Here is a 20,352-nt window from a genome sequence, read left to right as displayed (position 1 = left end):
ATTCTCTCACCTCATGTTTGACGTCATTCAAACCATACCCAACACCATTTTAACTCAAGACAATTTTTTCTCCTCATGTCCAACACCACCAATCCTACACTCGATATGAGTAAGACAAAGTACCCCTGGTTGAAACCACAACTAGTACCATAAAGATATGTTTGACGTGACTGTGATTTCTGTACTTGCAAATCACAAATTTTTGGCCCAAAGACACCTGAAACCTAAAGATACAAACATGCATCGTAACACGATATACATATGTGTCATCCACAACTCATTTTCAACAAGAAAACATATGACCACATCCATAGTAGAATCATCAAGATTTTCTTCAACAAGTTTCAAACATTAAAAAAAAAACCACCTTTCATATATGCAATATATCCAAAATTCAACTTACACAACCACACTTTACTAGAAATCACTTGACATGCAACTCAACAAAACAATTAATAAATCAATCCTAGCTTCCCTTACTTCCAATTTGAAAAGAATTGAGGAAGGAGAAGAAGAACGAAAAATGAAAGTCAAGCTTTGAGACTCTACACCACCACTGATTCTTAGCTTCAACAACCTTAAATCACCAACTCAGCTGATCAATGATGATCCTACACACTTGAAAATTCTAGAAAGTAGAAGAAGAATCATCAGAATTCCAAAGCTTCTCTCTCTAAGATTTTTAAGAACTTAACTTATGAAACTCAATTATAAAAATGAACCATATATATTTTTCTCCTTTAGATCAAACTAGACCTCTACTCAAAGAAATCCTCTAAAATACTTAAAGACTTCTCAAAATGTTACAATCATACTAATATGGAGACATGAGAACTCTCAATACACTGCAAGTAGTATTAAAATTGACGATTCAACTAGATGAGTAACTTAAAGGATATTGTTACGAGTACAAGCAAAGTTTCACCTTGTTAGAACAAGATAATGAGCATAAATTTATAAACATACACAAAGATCTTCATTAGTATGAGGCATTTTAAGTAATAATCAAAAACAAATTTATAAGGATTAAATCCTAAGTTAACAATAACATCATACAAATATAAAGATATGTATGAATTTTAGGTACACTAAAACATTAGTTAGCATTGATCAACCAACATTATATCAACACAATATACTTTTGTTAATATTTTTAATTTTTGTGCTAAATCGACACAAATATGTTTTGTTATAATTTTTAACTTTTTAAACTTGTGTTGGTCATAATCATTGTTAAACCAACTCCAATTCATTTTAAAAAAATAACAACGCTAATAAGGAGTATATGATTATTTGATTTTGAAACATACTACTATATTAATTAATTTTTAAAATTAAAAAATATTAAATAAATCATTAAAAATATAAATTGACTATCACATTAGTCTAAAATTACAAATAATATATATATATATATATATGAACTAAAATAACAATAAATAATTATATTTTAACTGTTGAGTATTTGCAACGACCAAGTGGCAATCAAATGAGCTGATATTGCGTAATAAATTTTTTATTATTAGTGTCCAATTTTAAGTCGACACAAAACTATAAAAACCCTCCCTATTTCCTTCATCCACAATTTCCACCGTTGATAAGTTTATCTTATACTGATGATTGTCAAATCTTCATTTTTCATCACTATCTTATCTGAACAGAATATTATTTTGATACTTATTAAAATAATGTGTGAGATTAACAAATGTACCATTTTGTTAAAAAAAAAAGTCTGAAATCTAGTAAGTGGGGTTGTGAGTGACCAAGCTATACAAATCTGTTCCATCATAAATAGTATCATATGTTACTATATTTCTTCTAGAGGCTTTTCTTGATTATGAAATTTAGATTTATTTTAATTTTAAAATAATATATGTGTGTAAGTTAATATTTTTTTTGTATGTCTTAGCTTTCGCTGTCAACCACACATTAATATCAGTAGACGAAATTGAGTAAGAAACAGAAAGAATAATATTTTAAGATTGATATTTGTAGATGATTGTGACCAATATGATGTCTCACCTTTTGCAACTTGTTAAATTATAATATAGTTACTTTGCTTTCTTCTGATCTTGAATCGAGCTAGCCTAGTTAATTATGCCGACTCACTGCTTCTGTAATGCATTGATTTTTTTTTTCCCTTCAAATTTTGTATGAATTGTCCTAGATTAAAAGCATACATAGTTGGAACCCTGAAAACATTAGGTTAATGTAGGGATACACTCATAATCTATCTATTTATATATATTATTTATTTCTACATCTATCTATATATTAAAGGAAGGATAATCTCTACATTTTTTCCTGTTCATTTGCATGTTAATATATGTCATTATACAAATTGTTTCGATGATTTAATTAAATATTTTTTTAATTACAATATGTATTATATATTTATTTTCATTTATCACTAAAGTTAGTTATAATGTTTTATAAGTTATAATCTTTACAAAGTTTTCTTCACATCACTTCATTTCATATTCATGTTCTTTGTTATTACATTTTCATCCACTCATCAATTTTTTTCTTCATCTTTCATACTCTCACTCTATTGGTATACCTAAATGCACATGGCTAATTAAATTTTATACATTTTACTTTACTTTTTTTTTTTGGTCTTCTCCTCAATTTTCTTGTAGTTGAAAATTCAGAAAAATTTCATCTAAATAAATTGAATAAATATAGTAATAAGTTTTATGGTTTATTTCTCTTTTTTATATTTTCCTATATATAAAGATTTCTATGAGTTAGTTTATGATAATTTGAAATTTGTTTATTTTTTCATCAATTATTTGGATATTAAGTTGACTATATATAGAAAGGACAATCTTAAAACATCAGAGGAGCAAAACCTTTGAAGTTGGCCTAATAATACGTTGTCATTTTCAATATATTTCACAAAAAAAAAATATCTTTTTATTTATAAAATTGTTTATAAATATTTTCTCAAAACATCATTGAGAAAAAAAAATTATTTCAATATTAATTATAGTAAATTTTTTTTTGAATAAGATAGAAATATATGATTTTCTTCTCATTTTTTTCTTTCTTCTTTTCTTACATATCTTCAATGACACCGGATAATTACTGTAATACTTTTACAAATTTTTCTTCCCCTAAAATTTATTGTCCAACACTCCTTAATTTTGTCTTTTACCAAATGATATATAGCATAGCATGAACATTTTGGTTATTGGTACCATCATATCATCCATAGATGTTTTATGTAATGAACAAGATATATATGAGTTATTTAATATTTGATAAAGATTCAATTTTTTGACAATGCATAGAAGGAAAAGACTTTGCTGAATGAGATAACTTGAGTAATTTTAACATCTCAAAATTTACACATGAAAAGAAATTTTTACTATCGGTTGAAAAATTGCATTAATTTATGTATTAAAAAAATTAAAAAGAAGATGCTTCAAGTTGAGAAGTGAGAATCCAACCCTAGCGGTTACATTCTGCAAACTTGAAGTTCTTTAGCCGCCCTTGACTTGTGGTTTTGGTTGTTGACTTGCTTTTGTGGTATCGCCTATTATTGGAGTATTTTTGCAATAAAGTTAGTTCTTCAAAATAACTAGCATTTCAGCATTGGAATGCACATATTAAATGTTTAATTCTTATATATATATATAATTAATATTAATTTGGATCAATGAGAGACTTACATCATTTAATCAATGGATCAGAATCCAACGTAGAAAATTCAAATTGAAAAGATATTTTATCTATTTGAAGTCCCGTGTTAGATTTATCATATCAAATTATACTGTAATTAATACAAGATTATTTTGATTTATTAATAATTTAATTAATAAATAATAACGATAAATAAAAATTAAATTATATAAAAAATTAAAAAAATCTTTAAAGATTCTCTAATCAAAGAAAACTTTTAAAAATATTCTCGTATAAATTAACATTTATTTTTAATATATATAAGAGTTTTTTCTTTTTTACTGTAAATTGTGAAATGTTTTTGTTCACAGCCACTCTCCTTCCATTAGTCAACACCAATGTGCAGTAATTAAAAAAGTAAAACTCATTTTCAACTATAACAATAAAAAATAGATTTTGACTTATTATAAATGTAGATTAAATAAGAGTTAATCATCTATATATTGTTAGTGTAAAGTTTTTTTACACTGATAACTAATCAGATTTTTTAACAGTGTCATGTCAGTTACTTATATAATGAAATAAGAATAAAATAAAATAATTTAAAAGATCTGATTGGTTGTTAGTATAAAAAAAACTTTACACTGGTAGTGTATTAATGATTAACTCATTAAACAAACCCATAAACATGATTAATGTAATTAATTATGTATTTTAAAATAGTTAATATTTTTTTATGTTTAAATTAAATATCCTTTATGATATTGTTGAAATTTATTAATTTTTACTTAGGATAAATTAGAAAAAAATAGCAATTTATTTTTATAAATACGAACTTGAGAGAAGTGTTAACAAACACTTTCTATTATTTATTAAAAATTTTTAAAAATATATAATTTGACAAATTTTATCATTAAATTAAGAGAGATTCATCTGATGAAATACAAAATCACTAAATTTATGATTTTTTTAATAAAATTTAGTTAATAATAAAAGGTGTTAAGAAAAATATGTTAAAAAGAATATCACTAATAATTTTTTCATGAACTTGGAGTGGGAACCTTGACATTCTTAACATTCAACTAGTCTTTTTTCGCTAGATGGTGAACAATTTGGGAAGCACATGTATGCTAAGTTAAACGGATACAATTTGATATATTTTTAATTTTTTAGTTAAATATGTTTTTAGTTCCTTAAATTTAATATGAATTTGTTTTTGATTCTTTAAATTTAAAGTTACTATTTTTATTCTGTGTAATTTTAAAAAAATTTATTTTAGTCCTTATATTTAAATTTTATTAGGAAATTTATTAAACATTATTGTATAAAATCTATTTATTGGTATTTTTGTTAGTGAAAACATCACATTAAATCTAATTGATATTGCATAACTATCTTAATTTGTTATTTTTAGATATGTTATTAGTAATTTGAGAGACTAAAATAAGATTTTTAAAAATTAAAGGATTAAAAATAATAATTTTAAATTTGAAGGAACAAAAATAAATTTATCTTAAATTTGAGGGACTAAAAACATATTTAAGTCTTAATTTTTTTTAATTCTTGAAAAGTAAATAAATTTTAATTCAAGTCCCTCTATTTTTTTTCATTCATTAACATGTAGAACTATTGTTTCTAGTTCCTACTACTATGTTATTAATTTTAACTAGTTGTGTGTTTTTCACAGTTGTTAAGGATACAATGTGATTAACGCATGGCACCTTTTATTTATTTATTTTTATAAATTCTTAAAATAAATATTATTTATTTATCTTAAAATAATTGTTAAAGATTAAAAAAATAGCGATTTTAGATTTTAAAATGATGAAAATTAAAGAAAATATTATACAATGATTATAATCAAAATTTGTTCATTTTACAAGAATGAAAAATTATAAATTTGAGAAGGATGAAAAATAAATTAAAGAAATTTTTTTGTTAAGGTGAAAATCAAAATTCTTACATTTTATAAGAATTAAAATATATTTAAATTTTAAAAAATTAAGTAGTTTATTTTCCACTTGTCCAAATGTGACAATATATTACGCGTTTCTTACAATCTTAATTACACAAATCGTAGTCCTTTCATGTGAGTCTTTGATCACTGACTGTAATGATAAGAGTGTTACCTCTTACCATTAAATACTTTTAACGACGCGTAAATCTAGAAGTAAAAATAGAGTTATAAGTTATGTTATTCTTTGTATGATGATATGATCTGGTGTATATGAGCCTTATCATGTCTCTTGATAAAATACATAAGGCATTTCATAAAAAAATAGAAAAATATTAATAAATATGTTTGAAAAGAGGCAAGAAATTAAGTTACACTAAGAAAAAAATAGTTTATTTTAACATACAGTATGCATCAACCGAATAAAAGTTCACCAAAAAAATAAAAATAAAAGCAATGAGAACAAAGAAAAGGACAAGAAGAAATTTAATCCGCAGCTGCTGGAAGCTATGGGGTTATTTATCATCTCCTGCTAATAATTTCCTCATAGTAGCAACACTTAATGCACATATTTTAGTAACAATTCTAATAATTAAGGTAAGCGAGCTAGAAAAAGCAAAAATTCAAATGTAAATAAACAATAAATATGATAAATATGTATATTAATTATTAAAAGATGCATAACATTATTCAATGCATGTATGTGAATTATTTATTTCCTTGGGCCGAATCCACACGTTCAAATTGCGCGAGGCAATGTCAACGCTCTCTCATATCTGACACCTCTCTCTCTCTCTTTATCTCTTTCTCTTCGTATATAACATCATCAACACCATTTTATCAACACACACACCTAACTCTACCCCGTACGTCAAACTGTACCCCTATTCATTCACCTTGACATAACATATATCAAAATCCAGACCCAGAAAAGTGATAAACACAGAAAGAAATTAAGAAGACACAACAGTACACACCATGAAGCTCGTTTGGTCTCCCGAAGATGCCTTGAAAGCTTACATAGACACAGTTAAATCAGTAAGCATAAGCACCCTAAACACCAACAATCATATCTTTTATCATTAAAAATGATATAAAAAAATTTGATTTTACTTTTCTTATTCTTTCTTCTTTATCATGTAAATTGTCTCTAGCCCTACTTCCTTACTACAAGTCAATTTTATTAGATAGGTCTGATCCTATTTTCTTGCCTTGTTTTGTCAAATATGTTTGATTTTATTTTGTTGGTATACAATTTTTATCTTACAAGTCAATTTTGTGAGATATGTCTAAAGAGTATGTTGTTTTGTGTTTATGCAACCTATTAAAATTTTGTAAGTTTTCATGGAAAAAGATAGCAACAAACGGATGGATATATTTTGATGAAGTTGATGTTTGCAGTGTGAGAAATTGAAGGAAACCGGGGTAGCTGAGTTGCTATCAGCCATGGCAGCAGGGTGGAACACAAAGTTCATAGTGGAGTCATGGTCCTACGGCGGCGCCATAGCCGCGAGCGTAGGCCTAGCAGTTGCAGCTCGCAACACGGGTGCAAGGCACGTGTGCATAGTCCCGGACGAGCGTTCAAGGTTGCAGTACACGAAGGCCCTGGCGGAGGCGGGGGTGTCGGCGCCGGCGGAGGTGGTGGCCGGGGAGGCGGAGGCGGCGGTGGCGCGGCTCTCGGGGCTGGACTTCCTGGTGGTGGACTGCAGGCGGAGGGAGTTCGCTAGGGTTCTGAGGGTGGCAAAGGTGAGTCCAAGAGGTGCTGTTTTGGCATGCAAGAATGCATGGCACAGAAACTCTTGTGGCGGCTTCAGATGGAGCGTGGTTCTCCAAAGGGGTGTGCGTGTGGTTAGGTCGGTTTTCCTCCCTGTTGGCAAGGGTTTGGATATTGCATACATAGGAAGTGGTAGTAGAACTCTTCCACCACCACCAACTTCTTCGAAGGCTCCTAGCCGATGGATCAAGCACATAGATCAACAATCTGGAGAAGAACACCTTTTCCGAGAGTCATGATCTATTTTGTTCTTAACTCTTAAAGTTTGAACATAAATAAACTAGTTATCTATCTATCTACCTTGTTATGACTTTTGGTCTCATCATGGGTTTAGCTAGTTTGAACGATTTGAATAATCGATTAATTAGTTTTTTTGCAGTATTTTTAATGAGATTATCAAATTCCTAAGGGGGTTTGGGACTTTGAGGATATAGAAATCCAAGCTGCCAAATTGCTTTATTAAAAAATCGTGTATATATATATATATATATGTGTGTGTGACGGTTTCAGCTTATATTTTATATCTGCGATGAGTAAGAGCCGTATTGTATCAGCACTTATGCTTAGTTTAATGCTAAGGAATGCACAGTTTTGGTTTTTTCAAATAATTTGTAGTTTCGCAGAAGCTTATTAGTTTTTTCTTTTCTTTTCTTTTGCGTGTTTTGGCAATTTGACGCATAAATCTGGGCAGTTGCTTAATTAAAAAGGGTGCGGTGGTGACGGCTCGGTATAAATGAGGGAAGATCCACTGTGTGTCTGTGTCAGACTCGTGTATGGGCTTGTATTGTAACAGAAGTTGTGCTTTTTCTTTGACCAAGTCTCATTATTTCATTGTTTATAAATGTGAAAAATGCACGCCCTTTCTTTTAATATGAAAGGCGTGCCTGCATTTTTCACTTTTTTAATTCTTCTCAAACAAAACTGCAATTAATAAGTGTTCCGGCCAGGGGGTGGACTAGGGTTTTTTCCTAGGTCGTGCCTCAAAGCCAGAGCATTCAAAAGTGTGTTCTGTCGTCTCAACTCTAGGGTTTCAAGCTTTATGGTGCGTTGTTCGTGGGCCTCTTAGACCCCGAGAATCACGGGATTTCCCTAACCGTTCTTATCACGATGATGCGAGATCAACGGGAACGAGTTCAGTCGGGGTCCGACCGACAGGGTCTATACCGAAAATCCGACGAGATAAGTGCCGAGTGGTTCCCTGGTAGGCAAGAGGAATCGAGCTCGCTAAGCCTAGTCGGGCTATGACCGAATAGGCTTTTACTGAACCCTAAATCGGGTTAATACCGAGTAGGAGATGGTCACCTTATTTCCGAGTGCCCATAAGGCGAGAGGTTTTAGGGCCTGGTTGCCAAGTCGGGTAATTTCCGAGTATAGGGCTGTTGACGTCCTATCACCGTTAAGGAGATCAGATCGGCCCACGACCGAGACGGTACACTTGCCTTCCAGCCTTGAGCCTGTGAGGCGTGAAGGCTAAACCGAGTGTTCATCTTAACGGCATCGGACCTAGGCCGAGAATATGTATCGGTCTATGACCGAGACGGTACACTTGCCTTCCAGCCTTGAGACTGTAAGGCGATAAGGCTAAATCGAGTATACCTCTTAACGACATCGGTCATGGTCCGAAAATATCAGATCGGCCCACGACCGAGACGGTACACTTGCCTTCCAGCCCTGAGCCTGTAAGGTGAAAGGGCTTAAGGCCTGGCAACCTGGTTGTGTATTTGCCGAGTGGAAAACCAGGTCGGATGGCGACCTGGGCGGTACACTGCGATACTCCAACTCGTCACGTGAGACCGCAATTTCCCAAAACCTGAAAGGGGGTGTCTATTCACCTTACTCGAAAAAGGACATGTATTTATTGCAAAATCGGCGTTGCAGGGGTGCGAATAATGACTGTGCCACGTGGCCAAACGTGTTGCTAAAGTTAATGGTATGCACCCCCCCCTTTTTTTTTTGTCCCTTGGGTTAAGGGTTGTAACGTTCCACACGCGCTGCGACCCTTGGGTTTCCCAACTCCACGCGCGACCTTTGGACTCTTATAATACACGCGCCGCGACCCTTGGGTTTCCCAACTCCACACGCGACCTTCAGATTCTTATAAATAGGGTAGCCTCCCTTTTTTGTAATTCCTTTGCCTTTCTTTCTACCTGCGGCCTTTCTTTCTACCTGCGTTCTCTTCTCCGGTGAGGACCTCTGCTCCATTTGAGAACTACGGTGGTGCGCGGTGGTGTACGGCGTGTTGGTGACATTTGTTGAGTGAGAAAGGGTCGTTTTTGTGTCTTTAGGTACGCCTATCTAATCCCCCTTTGGCCTTTCTTGATTATAGAGAACCTTTTAGTTCCCCCTTGTAGTTCAAGTTTGTTTATACCATGGAGGCTATAAGTTATGGAGACGCGTATAAGTGGGTTAAGGATGATGTGCTTCGTTGCTCATCTCTAATGAATTCGTGGGCTGAAATGGACAGTTTTTGTAGGGAGCATGTGGTATGTATTGAGGGTGATAATGTGCTTGTTTGTGAGCCTTGTGTGGATGGGGAGCCTGTGTGTATTAAGGGTGACGGCATTGAGCCTTTTACGTTTTGCTATGCGACTCTAATTTCTAAGCTTAGGGTTAGGTGGCCACTTTCCGATTTCCAAAAAGGGGTCCTGAGCGCCTTGAATGTGGCACCTACTCAATTACACCCTAATAGTTGGGCGTTCATCCGAGCTTTTGAGGTTTTGTGTGGGGGTCTCGGGCTAATCCCGACTGTAGAAAAGTTTTTTTACTTTTTTGAAAGTCGTATCAATAAACGCAGTGGCTGGGTATCTGTCCATGGGGTAACGGGTCGGGGAATTTTAACACTTTTTCAGTCGTCCTATAAGGACTTCAAGAAATCCTATTTCCGAGTTCGTTGTACGCCTGGCAACGAGGGCTTACTTAAAGGGTATCCCTTGTATTGGAACGAGAAAACTAAGCCTTGTGGTGGGTTAAGTCCTGACAAGGTTCCTGAGAAGGACCAAGAGGATGTTAGGAAACTTGAGGAATTGAAAACGGTTTTCAACACCGCCAAACTCTTAGATTTAGAAAGTAGGCCCCATGAATTGAGAATATATATAGGTAATCGGTTTCTCGCCGATCGCCCCTTTTGTACCTTATTGTTTCTTTGTGATGCTTTATTTTTCGTTATAACATAATGTTTACTTGGTCCTCGTGCAGATAGGATGGCGAGTATGAGCAATCGGGAATTGGCCAAGCTCTGGAAACAGCAACAAGCTTCCCAAGTTGCTATGGTCGGGGAATCGGCGACCGAGAAGGTTGTGGAGACTGAAAAACCTGTGACTGCGGCGAGGGGTGTTGGCGAATCCTCACACAAGCGTCGGCGCGAGGGCGAGAAGTCCGTGTCGGTGGTGAACCTGGAGACAGTGGTAGCTACCGAGATTGATAAGGGCGATACCGAGGTCCAATCCGTTGAAAGGACTATTAGTGCTTGCCTCGGCGAAAATTGAGATCCAGTGGATCATGGTCACGAGCGTAGTGGCGTGGCCTCTTTCTGGGATGAAAAGTTTAATCACAGCGCCCATATTCGCGGAACGGATCTGCTTGAGGGAGACCGCGGCGACTTAGAAAAGATGAGTGCTTTCTCAATTGCAAAGGGAATTGAGTCCCTAACCAACCGTCTTTCGGTTCTCTCACTCGTCAATGAAGACAAAATTCGGGGGCTAGTGAGGGACTCCAAGGTGCAGGGGAAAAAACTCTCTTCCTTGGAGGACAGCTTGAGTAAAAGCAGGGTCGACCTCAAGTGGATATCCAACGAACGAGACAAACTGCTGGAAGGTCGTCGTGCTTTTGAGGAAGAGAAGAAAGCTTGGGCTGCCGAGAAAGTGGTGTTGGAGAAAGAGTTGGACGAGGCGCGCCTGTCTCGGGATAAGTCGACTGATGCTGCTAGCGTCTTCGAGAGTGATTTGTCCATGATGAAAGTTGAAGTGGAGAAGCTTCAGAACGACCTTCAAGCGGCCAAGATGGACTCTCTGAAGAAGTTCGTTGAAGGTTTTGATGCTGCCACAAGTCAAGTGAAGTTTCTCCATGCTGACATAGACCTTAGTGGGCTCGGCTACTTCAAGGAAATTGTGGATGGGGAACTAATGGATCCCCCAGAAGATGATTGAACCTGCTTTACGTTAGCCCTTTTTCGTGGAAACTTATGCGTGCCTCTAATATTCTAGGTTTTCTTTGTATTGAATTTTGATGTTTTGGATGTGTGATACTTTTCTTGTGTCTTAACGACTATAAAATGTTCTAAGTTGGGCCAATATGTCTTCATTCAAATTCCGAGTGCTTGAGTGGTATGTAAAATGTTCTAAGTTAAAAGAATATTTTCCAAGCGTATTCAGCAAAATTCTGAGTTTAAAATTGAACTAGAAAATTTCCAAGTTAAATGGACATTTTTCAAGCGTATTCGTCCAAACTCCGAGCTTTCTAAGTTTAAAATCAAAAGTGATCGTTCCTAATCCGATTGGAATTAACTTGAAAATTTTCTAAAACCCAAACTTCAGTTAAATAATAGACATTGTTCCAAAGGCAATGAAAATTAGATTTTCCATGTGGTCGCCCATGTCCCGCACAAAATAATATAGGAAAACTTTAATGTTTAAAAACGTAGCCACATGGGCGTCTAATTTCTGATTTGAATAGTGGCCAAAATGCCGACTCCAAATGAAGTGGAAAATTTCTAAGGGAGCTTAGCTTAAAGGTTAGCCAAATGCCGACTTGAAATAATGTGGAAATTTTTGTTTAAATGAAACTTGGCCACGCGGTCGGCCCAAGGCCGATTCATGATAATTGAAAAACTTGTCCAAGTCAAAATGAATCTTAACAAAATGGTCGGCCAAATACCCACTTAAACGACACCTAGTACAAGCGGTTAAACTCCGACTCTAGCAACACTTAGAAAAAATTTCTAAATAACGAAGTTTTGAGTCGTTTAATTTCCGACCCACATAACGCTTAGAAAAATTTCTAAGTTAAACATGAGACTTTATGAGTACAAATCGGTTAAATTCCGACTCAAGCAACTATTAGAAAAAATTTCTAAGTTAATAATGAAGCCTCGTGGATCTAGTCGGTAAATTCCCGACTACAATAAGTAATGCAATTGTTCCATGTAAATGAAACCTCGAGGAGTAAGTCGGTCAATTCCCGATGTCTATAAGTAAGGCAATTTTTCTAAGTTAAAAATGAAATCTCGTGGAGTCAGTCGTGGGCCGATTCATAATAATTGAAAAACTTGTCCAAGTTAAAATGAATCTTAACAAAATGGTCGGCCAAATACCCACTTAAGCAACACCTAGTACAGTCGGTTTAAACTCCGACTCTAGCAACACTTAGAAAAAATTTCTAAGTTAATAACGAAGTTTTGAGTCGTTTAAATTCCGACCCACATAACGCTTAGAAAAATTTCTAAGTTAAACATGAGACTTTATGAGTACAAATCGGTTAAATTCCGACTCAAGCAACTATTAGAAAAAATTTCTAAGTTAATAATGAAGCCTCGTGGATCCAGTCGGTAAATTCCCGACTACAATAAGTAATGCAATTGTTCCATGTAAATGAAACCTCGTGGAGTCAGTCGGTCAAATTCCAACTTGTTGAGAACATCACCTTGTTAGAGTCGTCGTTTAATATGGGAATCGTTCATTTTCTGACTTGTTAAGAACATCACTTTGTTTGGTCTTCGAGTTGTTTATACTCGCCCAGCTGGACTTTCGCCGACAATCACGAGTTTTAAGAGTTGTTTATACTCGCCCAGCCGGACTTTCGCCGACAATCACTAGTTTTAAGAGTTGTTTATACTCGCCCAGCCGGACTTCCGCCGACAATCACGAGTTTTAAGAGTTGTTTATACTCGCCCAGTCGGACTTCCGCCGACAATCACGAGTTTCTTCGAGTTATTTATACTCGCCCAGCCGGACTTTCGCCGACAATCACGAGTTTTAAGAGTTGTTTATACTCGCCCAGCCGGACTTTCGCCGACAATCACGAGTTTTAAGAGTTGTTTATACTCGCCCAGCCGGACCTCCGCCGACAATCACGAGTTTTAAGAGTTGTTTATACTCGCCCAGCCGGACTTCCGCCGACAATCACGAGTTTCTTCGAGTTATTTATACTCGCCCAGCCGGACTTTCGCCGACAATCACAAGTTTTAAGAGTTGTTTATACTCGCCCAGCCGGACTTCCGCCGACAATCACGAGTTTTAAGAGTTGTTTATACTCGCCCAGCCGGACTTTCGCCGACAATCACGAGTTTTAAGAGTTGTTTATACTCGCCCAGCCGGACTTTCGCCGACAATCACGAGTTTTAAGAGTTGTTTATACTCGCCCAGCCGGACTTTCGCCGACAATCACGAGTTTCTTCGAGTTATTTATACTCGCCCAGCCGGACTTTTGCCGACAATCACGAGTTTTATCTTCAAAATAGCAAATGTTAAAAGTCATGAAAATGATGAGTGAGAAGACATATTTATTAAGGATTGAGATGTGGTGCCTCGTTAAAAACCTTCTCAGCAAAAACCCCTCACATTTTTACGGGGACAAAATACTGAGTTAGGAAAAGAGTGCACCCAATACAAAGAGATCAGCTATAATAAAAACGTAAATTCGCCGCGTTCCACGTCCTCGGTATTATTTCTCCGTCCAAGGTCCTCAGTCGGTACGCTCCTTTGCCGACAACATCATCAACTTTGTAAGGACCGACCCACTTAGCTGACAGCTTGTTCCTCATTTGCGCCGCCTGAGCGCGCTTCAAAACGAGATCTCCCACCACAAATTCTCTCGGAACAACCTTCGTGTTGTACTTGAAAGCTGCTCTTCTATGGGCTGCCACTTGATTTATCCTTGCTTTTTCTCTTGTCTCAGCAATCAGGTCCAAATCAACTCGCCTTCCCTGGTCGGATTCTTCTTCCGAAAAGGCCGTAGTACGTATCGAAGGTTCCGCAACTTCGATCGGTATCATGGCGTCCGTCCCGTACACTAAGTTGAAAGGGGTATCCTGGGTCGAGGAATGCACTGTTGTGTGGTACGACCATAGTACCCGGGGAAGCTCGTCCGCCCAAGAAGCGCCTGAGTCTTGGACACGCTTTTTTAGCCCTGCTAGAATTATCTTGTTAGCCGACTCCGCCTGACCATTAGATTGGGGATGCTCAACAGAGGTGAACGTCATTCGGATTCCAATCCCCCGGCAGAACTCGCGGACTTTCGAACTTGCAAATTGCGTTCCGTTATCCGATACCAGCACCTGAGGAACACCGTATCTGCATACAACATTTTTCCACAAGAACGTCTTTACCTTCTCTGCTGAAATGGTCGCTACCCCGGCTCCGCTTCGATCCACTTGCTGAAATAGTCCATGGCCACTATCAAGAATTTTAACTGTCTCACGGCTATCGGGAACGGACCGAGGATGTCGATGCCCCAATTGTTGAATGGCCAGGGAGACAGAATTGAGTGAAGTCGTTCAGCCGGGGAGTGATGCAAGGTTGCGTGCCTTTGACATCCATCACATTTCTGAACCCAGTTGACACAGTCATTTCTCAAACTCGGCCAGAAGTAGCCTGCCCTCGCCACTTTGTACACCAATGCTCGTCCTCCAATGTGACTCCCACATATTCCACCATGTATCTCGTCCATCACCCGTTGTGCTTGCGACATAGTCAAACACTTTAACAGGGGAGAGCTGAATCCTCTTCGGTACAGTCTTTCGTTAATGACCACGAACCTGGCCGACTCCCTCTGTATCAGCGAAGCCTCTTTCTTGTCCTCTGGCAATTCTCCCCGAGTTAGGTATGCAATGTACGGTCCCATCCACGAATCGAGCTCTTCTTGGATGAAAAGAACACTCCCCTGAGGCTCATTAATACTGGGTTGTGCTAAGGTTTCCTGGATGACCGATCGAGTGGCTCCCGGCTTCTTCGTGCTAGCCAGCTTGGAAAGGAGATCGGCTCTCGAGTTCTGCTCTCGGGGAACGTGGTTAAGCGTGAACTCTCGGAAATTCTCCGATAGAAACTTAACTTTTTCCAGGTACTTAGCCAGTTGAGGGTCCTTCGCTTGGAAAGTGCCTGCTACTTGCCCCGTGATCAATTGAGAGTCGCTTCGTGCTGACAAAATTGTCGCCCCCATTTCCTTTGCCAATGCCATACCAGCCAACAATGCCTCATACTCGGCCTGATTGTTACTTGCTCGGAATTCAAAACGCAGCGACTGCTCCAACAAAATTCCTCCCGGTCCTTCCAAGATGATTCCTGCTCCACTTCCCCCGAGATTTGATGCCCCATCTACTGACAAGATCCACTGCATTTCTCCGACCTCTCCCTCATCGGCGGGCGCGGTCAGCTCCATCACAAAATCGGCTAGCGCTTGAGCTTTGATTGCTCCTCTCGGCTCATACTTAATTGAATGCTCCGATAGTTCTATAGACCACTTCATCATTCTTCCCGCTAGGTCTGGCTTCTGTAGCACTTGTCTAATCGGATGGTCCGTACGCACAATCACTTCATAGCTCTGGAAGTAGTGCCTTAACTTCCGCGCAGTCACCAATATCGCAAGTGCCAATTTCTCAATCTTTTGGTACCTCGTTTCTGCTCCTTGTAGGACTCAAATCACGAAGTATACCGGTACCTGGGTGCCTTCCTGCTCTTGGACCAACACTGCACTGACTGCTCGGTCGGATGCCGATATGTAAACCAACAAGGGAAGATTCAGTTTCGGCTTCGTCAGTATCGGCGGCGATGCTAGCGACCTTTTGAGTTCTAAGAAGGCTTCCTCACATTCGTTTGCCCAGACAAATCGGTCGTTCTTCTTTAAGCATTGGAAAAGCGGCAACGCCTTATCGGCTGACTTGGAAAGGAAACGTGATAAGGAAGCCATCCTTCACGTGAGCTGCTGCACCTCCTTTATCGTGGAAGGACTCCTCATGTTAATGATCGCCGAGCATTTGTCAGGATTTGCCTCGATGCCGCGATGAGTTAGCAAAAAACCCAGGAATTTTCCCGCTTGGACTCCGAAGGAACATTTCTCGGGGTTCAACTTAAGCTGGTATTTTCCTATGGTATCGAACAATTCCCTCAGGTCGTCTATATGCCGGTCCAAACTCATTGACTTTACCACCATGTCGTCCACGTAGGCCTCCACGTTCTTACCCAACTGATCCACCAGCACTTTGTCCATCAGACGTTGATACGTTGCCCCTGCATTTTTCAATCCAAAAGGCATTACCTTATAGCAATAGTTGGCCTGGTCAGCAATGAACGCAGTTTTATCCTCGTCGGCTGTGTGCATTTGGATCTGATTGTAACCAGAATACGCATCCATAAAACTTAGCAACTTGTATCCCGACGCACCATCGACAAGGCAGTCTATATTCGGTAGGGGGTATGAATCCTTCGGGCACGCCTTGTTTAGATCGGTGAAATCTGTGCACATTCTCCATTTTCCGCTGCTTTTTCGTACCATCACCACATTTGCAAGCCAAGTCGGGTATTGTATTTCTCGGACGAATCCTGCTGTTAGCAACTTGTCGGTTTCTTCAGCAATGGCTTTGCGCTTGTCCTCACCAAACTTCCTCCTCTTTTGGATGACGGGTTTTGCGCGTGGATCGATGGCTAGCTTGTGGCACATGAAATCGGGGTCCACTCCTGGCATATCTCTGACGTGCCACGCGAATGCTGACACGTTCGCCCTTAACACTTCAACCAATTTCTCGGCATCCTCCTGACTGAGGGATGTACCAACCTTCACCTTCTTTCCCTCCATCAACGTCACCTCCTTGATGTCTTCCGCAGGGGCTGGTCGGCGATCAAAATGGCTCACTCTGGGGTCTAGGTCGATGGAGTGGACCTCCTGCTCCACCTGTGCCGTATACAGTCGTCTTCATGCTTTCAAACTGTCGCCATAGCATTTCCGAGCCACCTCCTAGTCCACTCGGAGAGTGCCCATAGTACCATTCGGCAACGGATACTTCACCTTCAGGTGGGAAGTAGACACCACCGCTCCTAGCTTGTTCAGGGTCGGCCTGCCGATCAATATACTATAGGATGACTGCGCGTTGACCACCAGATACTGAACAACCACCGTCTTCATCTGAGCGCCCTGGCCAAAGGTTGTTTCCAGGTCGGCATATCCCCTTGCAATGACCTGGTCTCCTACAAAACCCACTAAAGTTCCTGCATAAGGGATTAGTCGTTCGTTAGGTATCTTCATCCCCTCGAAAGTTTCCCAAAATAAAATGTCAGCGGAGCTTCCCTGGTCAATCAATACACGCTTCACGTTGTACCCCATGACAATTGCCGATACGACGACGGGGTCGTCCTCATGAGGGGCCACTCCCTCATAATCTGAGACCGAGAACGAAATCACTGGCTGAGTAGGTCGCCGGAACTCCGATAAGGTGAGCACTGACCGAGTGTACCTTTTTCGTGCAGAAGAGGTAATTCCCCCGCCCGCGAAGCCCCCCGCTACGGTGTTGAAATCCCCATGGATTGGTTGCTGATGGGCTTCCGACGGTTTTGCTGGCACGCCTCCGGGAGGAGTTCTCTCTTTACGCCTATCCCTCCTGGCGTCGTCTTGCGTACGCCTGGGTCGCCTATCCGACGAGCTTCCCTCCTGCTTTTTCGCTACGAACTCCTTCAGTCGTCCCTCCTTGATCAACCGTTCTATCTGCCTTCCCAGGACGAAACAATTTTCAGTTGTGTGCCCGTGAGTCCTGTGAAACTCACACCACGCGGTTTTGAAAGGGCCCAACTGACGCTCCGTCACCGCTGGGAACTCAAACAACGAGGCACTATTAACATTGTGGAGTATCTGTCTCCTGGGAACAGTGAGTGGAGTGAACTTCTCTTCTTCATCGCCCCGCATCCACTCGCCTCTTGACCGACCTCCATGATCGGCCTGTCGGTAATTGCCCTCCTTCGCACTGTACCGGCCGCCCCGCTTATTCCAGTCTGACCGAGGTCGGAGATGTTTGTTTCCCTCTTTATTGCTGCCTCCTGCTTCTCGGTTCTCAGCCGCCCTTTTAACAATCTGGTTTTCCTCCGTCTTGATGTGGCTCAAAGCAAAAGCCCTTACCTCCGACATCGTTTGACAGTTCGCTCTTTCGAGTGCAATGTCGAAAGCCCCAGACCTCAGACCTTTCTGGAATGCGATAACCGCCATCTTCTCGTCCAATGATGTTATCCTCAAAGCGACCTCATTAAATCTTTGCAGGAAATCTTTCAGAGATTCCTCGCGTTGCTGTTTGAGGTCGAACAAATCCGATGTGATCGGCGGCTTCTTTTTGTTAGCAGCGAATTGCGCCATGAAGAGCCGGCTGAAAACATCAAAATCGGTGATCGCCCTATCCGGGAGACCGCTAAACCAGTCGAGCACCGCCTTCTTGAGAGTGCCCATGAACAACTTGCAACGGACTTCCATGCTCCCTCCACAGATTAACATTTGAGCCCGGAAGTCTGTCAAGTGCTGACTGGGATCTTGCGTTCCATCGAAAGGCTCGATCTGCGGTATCCGATGATCCCTAAGGATCACCTCGGCCTCTATGGCCTCCGAAAATGGTCGAAAGTCCCTAGGGACCTCCAACATGACGTCCTCCTCAACGGTCCTAGTACTGGCCGCTACTCTGGCCTGCAGCTCGTCAGCTCTTCTCCTTATCTCCTCATTTTCGCGTTGAATGGCCTCCTCTCTCTCCCTGGATCGTGCATTGTCCTCCCTTAAACCATTGATCATGGCCATCATCTCCTCCATGGTAGGGGGTTGCGAGTTGTTGTTGTTGCCGCCTCTCGCCATGGTAAAGTGTAGGTCTTTCTGTATGACTTGGGGAGTAGGAAGAGTTTCACCGTAGCCCCACGGTGGGCGCCAAAATGTTCCGGCCAGGGGGTGGACTAGGGTTTTTTCCTAGGTCGTGCCTCAAAGCGAGAGCATTCAAAAGTGTGTTCTGCCATCTCAACTCTAGGGTTTCAGGCTTTATGGTGCGTTGTTCGTGGGCCTCTTAGACCCCGAGGATCACGGGATTTCCCTAACCGTTCTTATCACGATGATGCGAGATCAACGGGAACGAGTTCAGTCGGGGTCCGACCGACAGGGTCTATACCGAAAATCCGACGAGATAAGTGCCGAGTGGTTCCCTGGTAGGCAAGAGGAATCGAGCTCGCTAAGCCTAGTCGGGCTATGACCGAATAGGCTTTTACTGAACCCTAAATCGGGTTAATACCGAGTAGGAGATGGTCACCTTATTTCCGAGTGCCCATAAGGCGAGAGGTTTTAGGGCCTGGTTGCCAAGTCGGGTAATTTCCGAGTATAGGGCTGTTGACGTCCTATCACCGTTAAAGAGATCAGATCGGCCCACGACCGAGACGGTACACTTGCCTTCCAACCTTGAGCCTGTGAGGCGTGAAGGCTAAACCGAGTGTTCATCTTAACGGCATCGGACCTAGGCCGAGAATATGTATCGGTCTATGACCGAGACGGTACAATAAGTAATTGAGACTTTATGTAAGTCAAGATTAATCATGCGGAAGTTAAATGGTACAAGGCACTTTTGCCACCGTCAGTGTCTCAGTTCATCCAAGGATTTTTCTACTTCTCTTCATCTTTTCAATTTATTCTACGGGTAGCTAAAAGGGTTTTAGAAAATGATATATTTTAATATTAATTAATGAAAAATAATTTACTTATTTTACAAGTAAATTTTAAAAAATTTACTCGACTTAATAACTCATAATTTAGAAAAAAAATTAAATTAATTATTAAATTATTAAAATTTAATTTAAACATGTTTATTAAATAAAATAAGTATATTAAAACTTCTTTTATATAATTACGTAATACCGTTACATCTATTATCAAATGTTTTATTATATTATTTATGTTGTTAAAGATTTTTAATTAATAATATTTTTATATAATAAGATAATATATTTTAATAAATGTAAGTATGCAAATGTTGCTAATTAAAGAAGTAAAATTTAATAATGTATCT

The 20,352-nt window shown here is 39.2% G+C and overlaps 3 protein-coding genes across 3 annotated transcripts; 1 reads left to right on the top strand and 2 right to left on the bottom strand.

Moving 5' to 3' along the window:
* Positions 1-6,357: 6,357 nt before the first annotated feature.
* LOC109819176 (uncharacterized) lies at positions 6,358-7,873 on the top strand. The gene is made up of 2 exons (XM_020384806.3): positions 6,358-6,616; positions 6,980-7,873. The coding sequence occupies exons 1-2, from the start codon at positions 6,557-6,559 to the stop codon at positions 7,589-7,591; spliced, it is 672 nt and encodes a 223-aa protein (XP_020240395.1). The 5' UTR covers positions 6,358-6,556; the 3' UTR covers positions 7,592-7,873.
* A 6,089-nt stretch (positions 7,874-13,962) lies between these two features.
* Positions 13,963-16,250, bottom strand: LOC145955990 (uncharacterized). The gene is made up of 3 exons (XM_083071545.1): positions 16,002-16,250; positions 14,898-15,884; positions 13,963-14,721 (listed from the first exon to the last, which is right to left on the bottom strand). The coding sequence occupies exons 1-3, from the start codon at positions 16,248-16,250 to the stop codon at positions 13,963-13,965; spliced, it is 1,995 nt and encodes a 664-aa protein (XP_082927671.1).
* Positions 16,251-17,294: 1,044 nt separating this feature from the next.
* Positions 17,295-19,118, bottom strand: LOC109796022 (uncharacterized). The gene has a single exon (XM_020355626.2). It carries the CDS (start codon positions 19,116-19,118, stop codon positions 17,295-17,297), a length of 1,824 nt encoding a protein of 607 aa, XP_020211215.2.
* Positions 19,119-20,352: the final 1,234 nt, after the last annotated feature.

This window comes from Cajanus cajan, chromosome 3, assembly GCF_000230855.2.
Source record: "Cajanus cajan strain Asha chromosome 3, NIPB_CcT2T_4, whole genome shotgun sequence".
NCBI lineage: Eukaryota > Viridiplantae > Streptophyta > Magnoliopsida > Fabales > Fabaceae > Cajanus > Cajanus cajan.
Note: the sequence above shows the minus strand (reverse complement) of the source record. Positions and strands in the feature narration are given on the sequence as shown.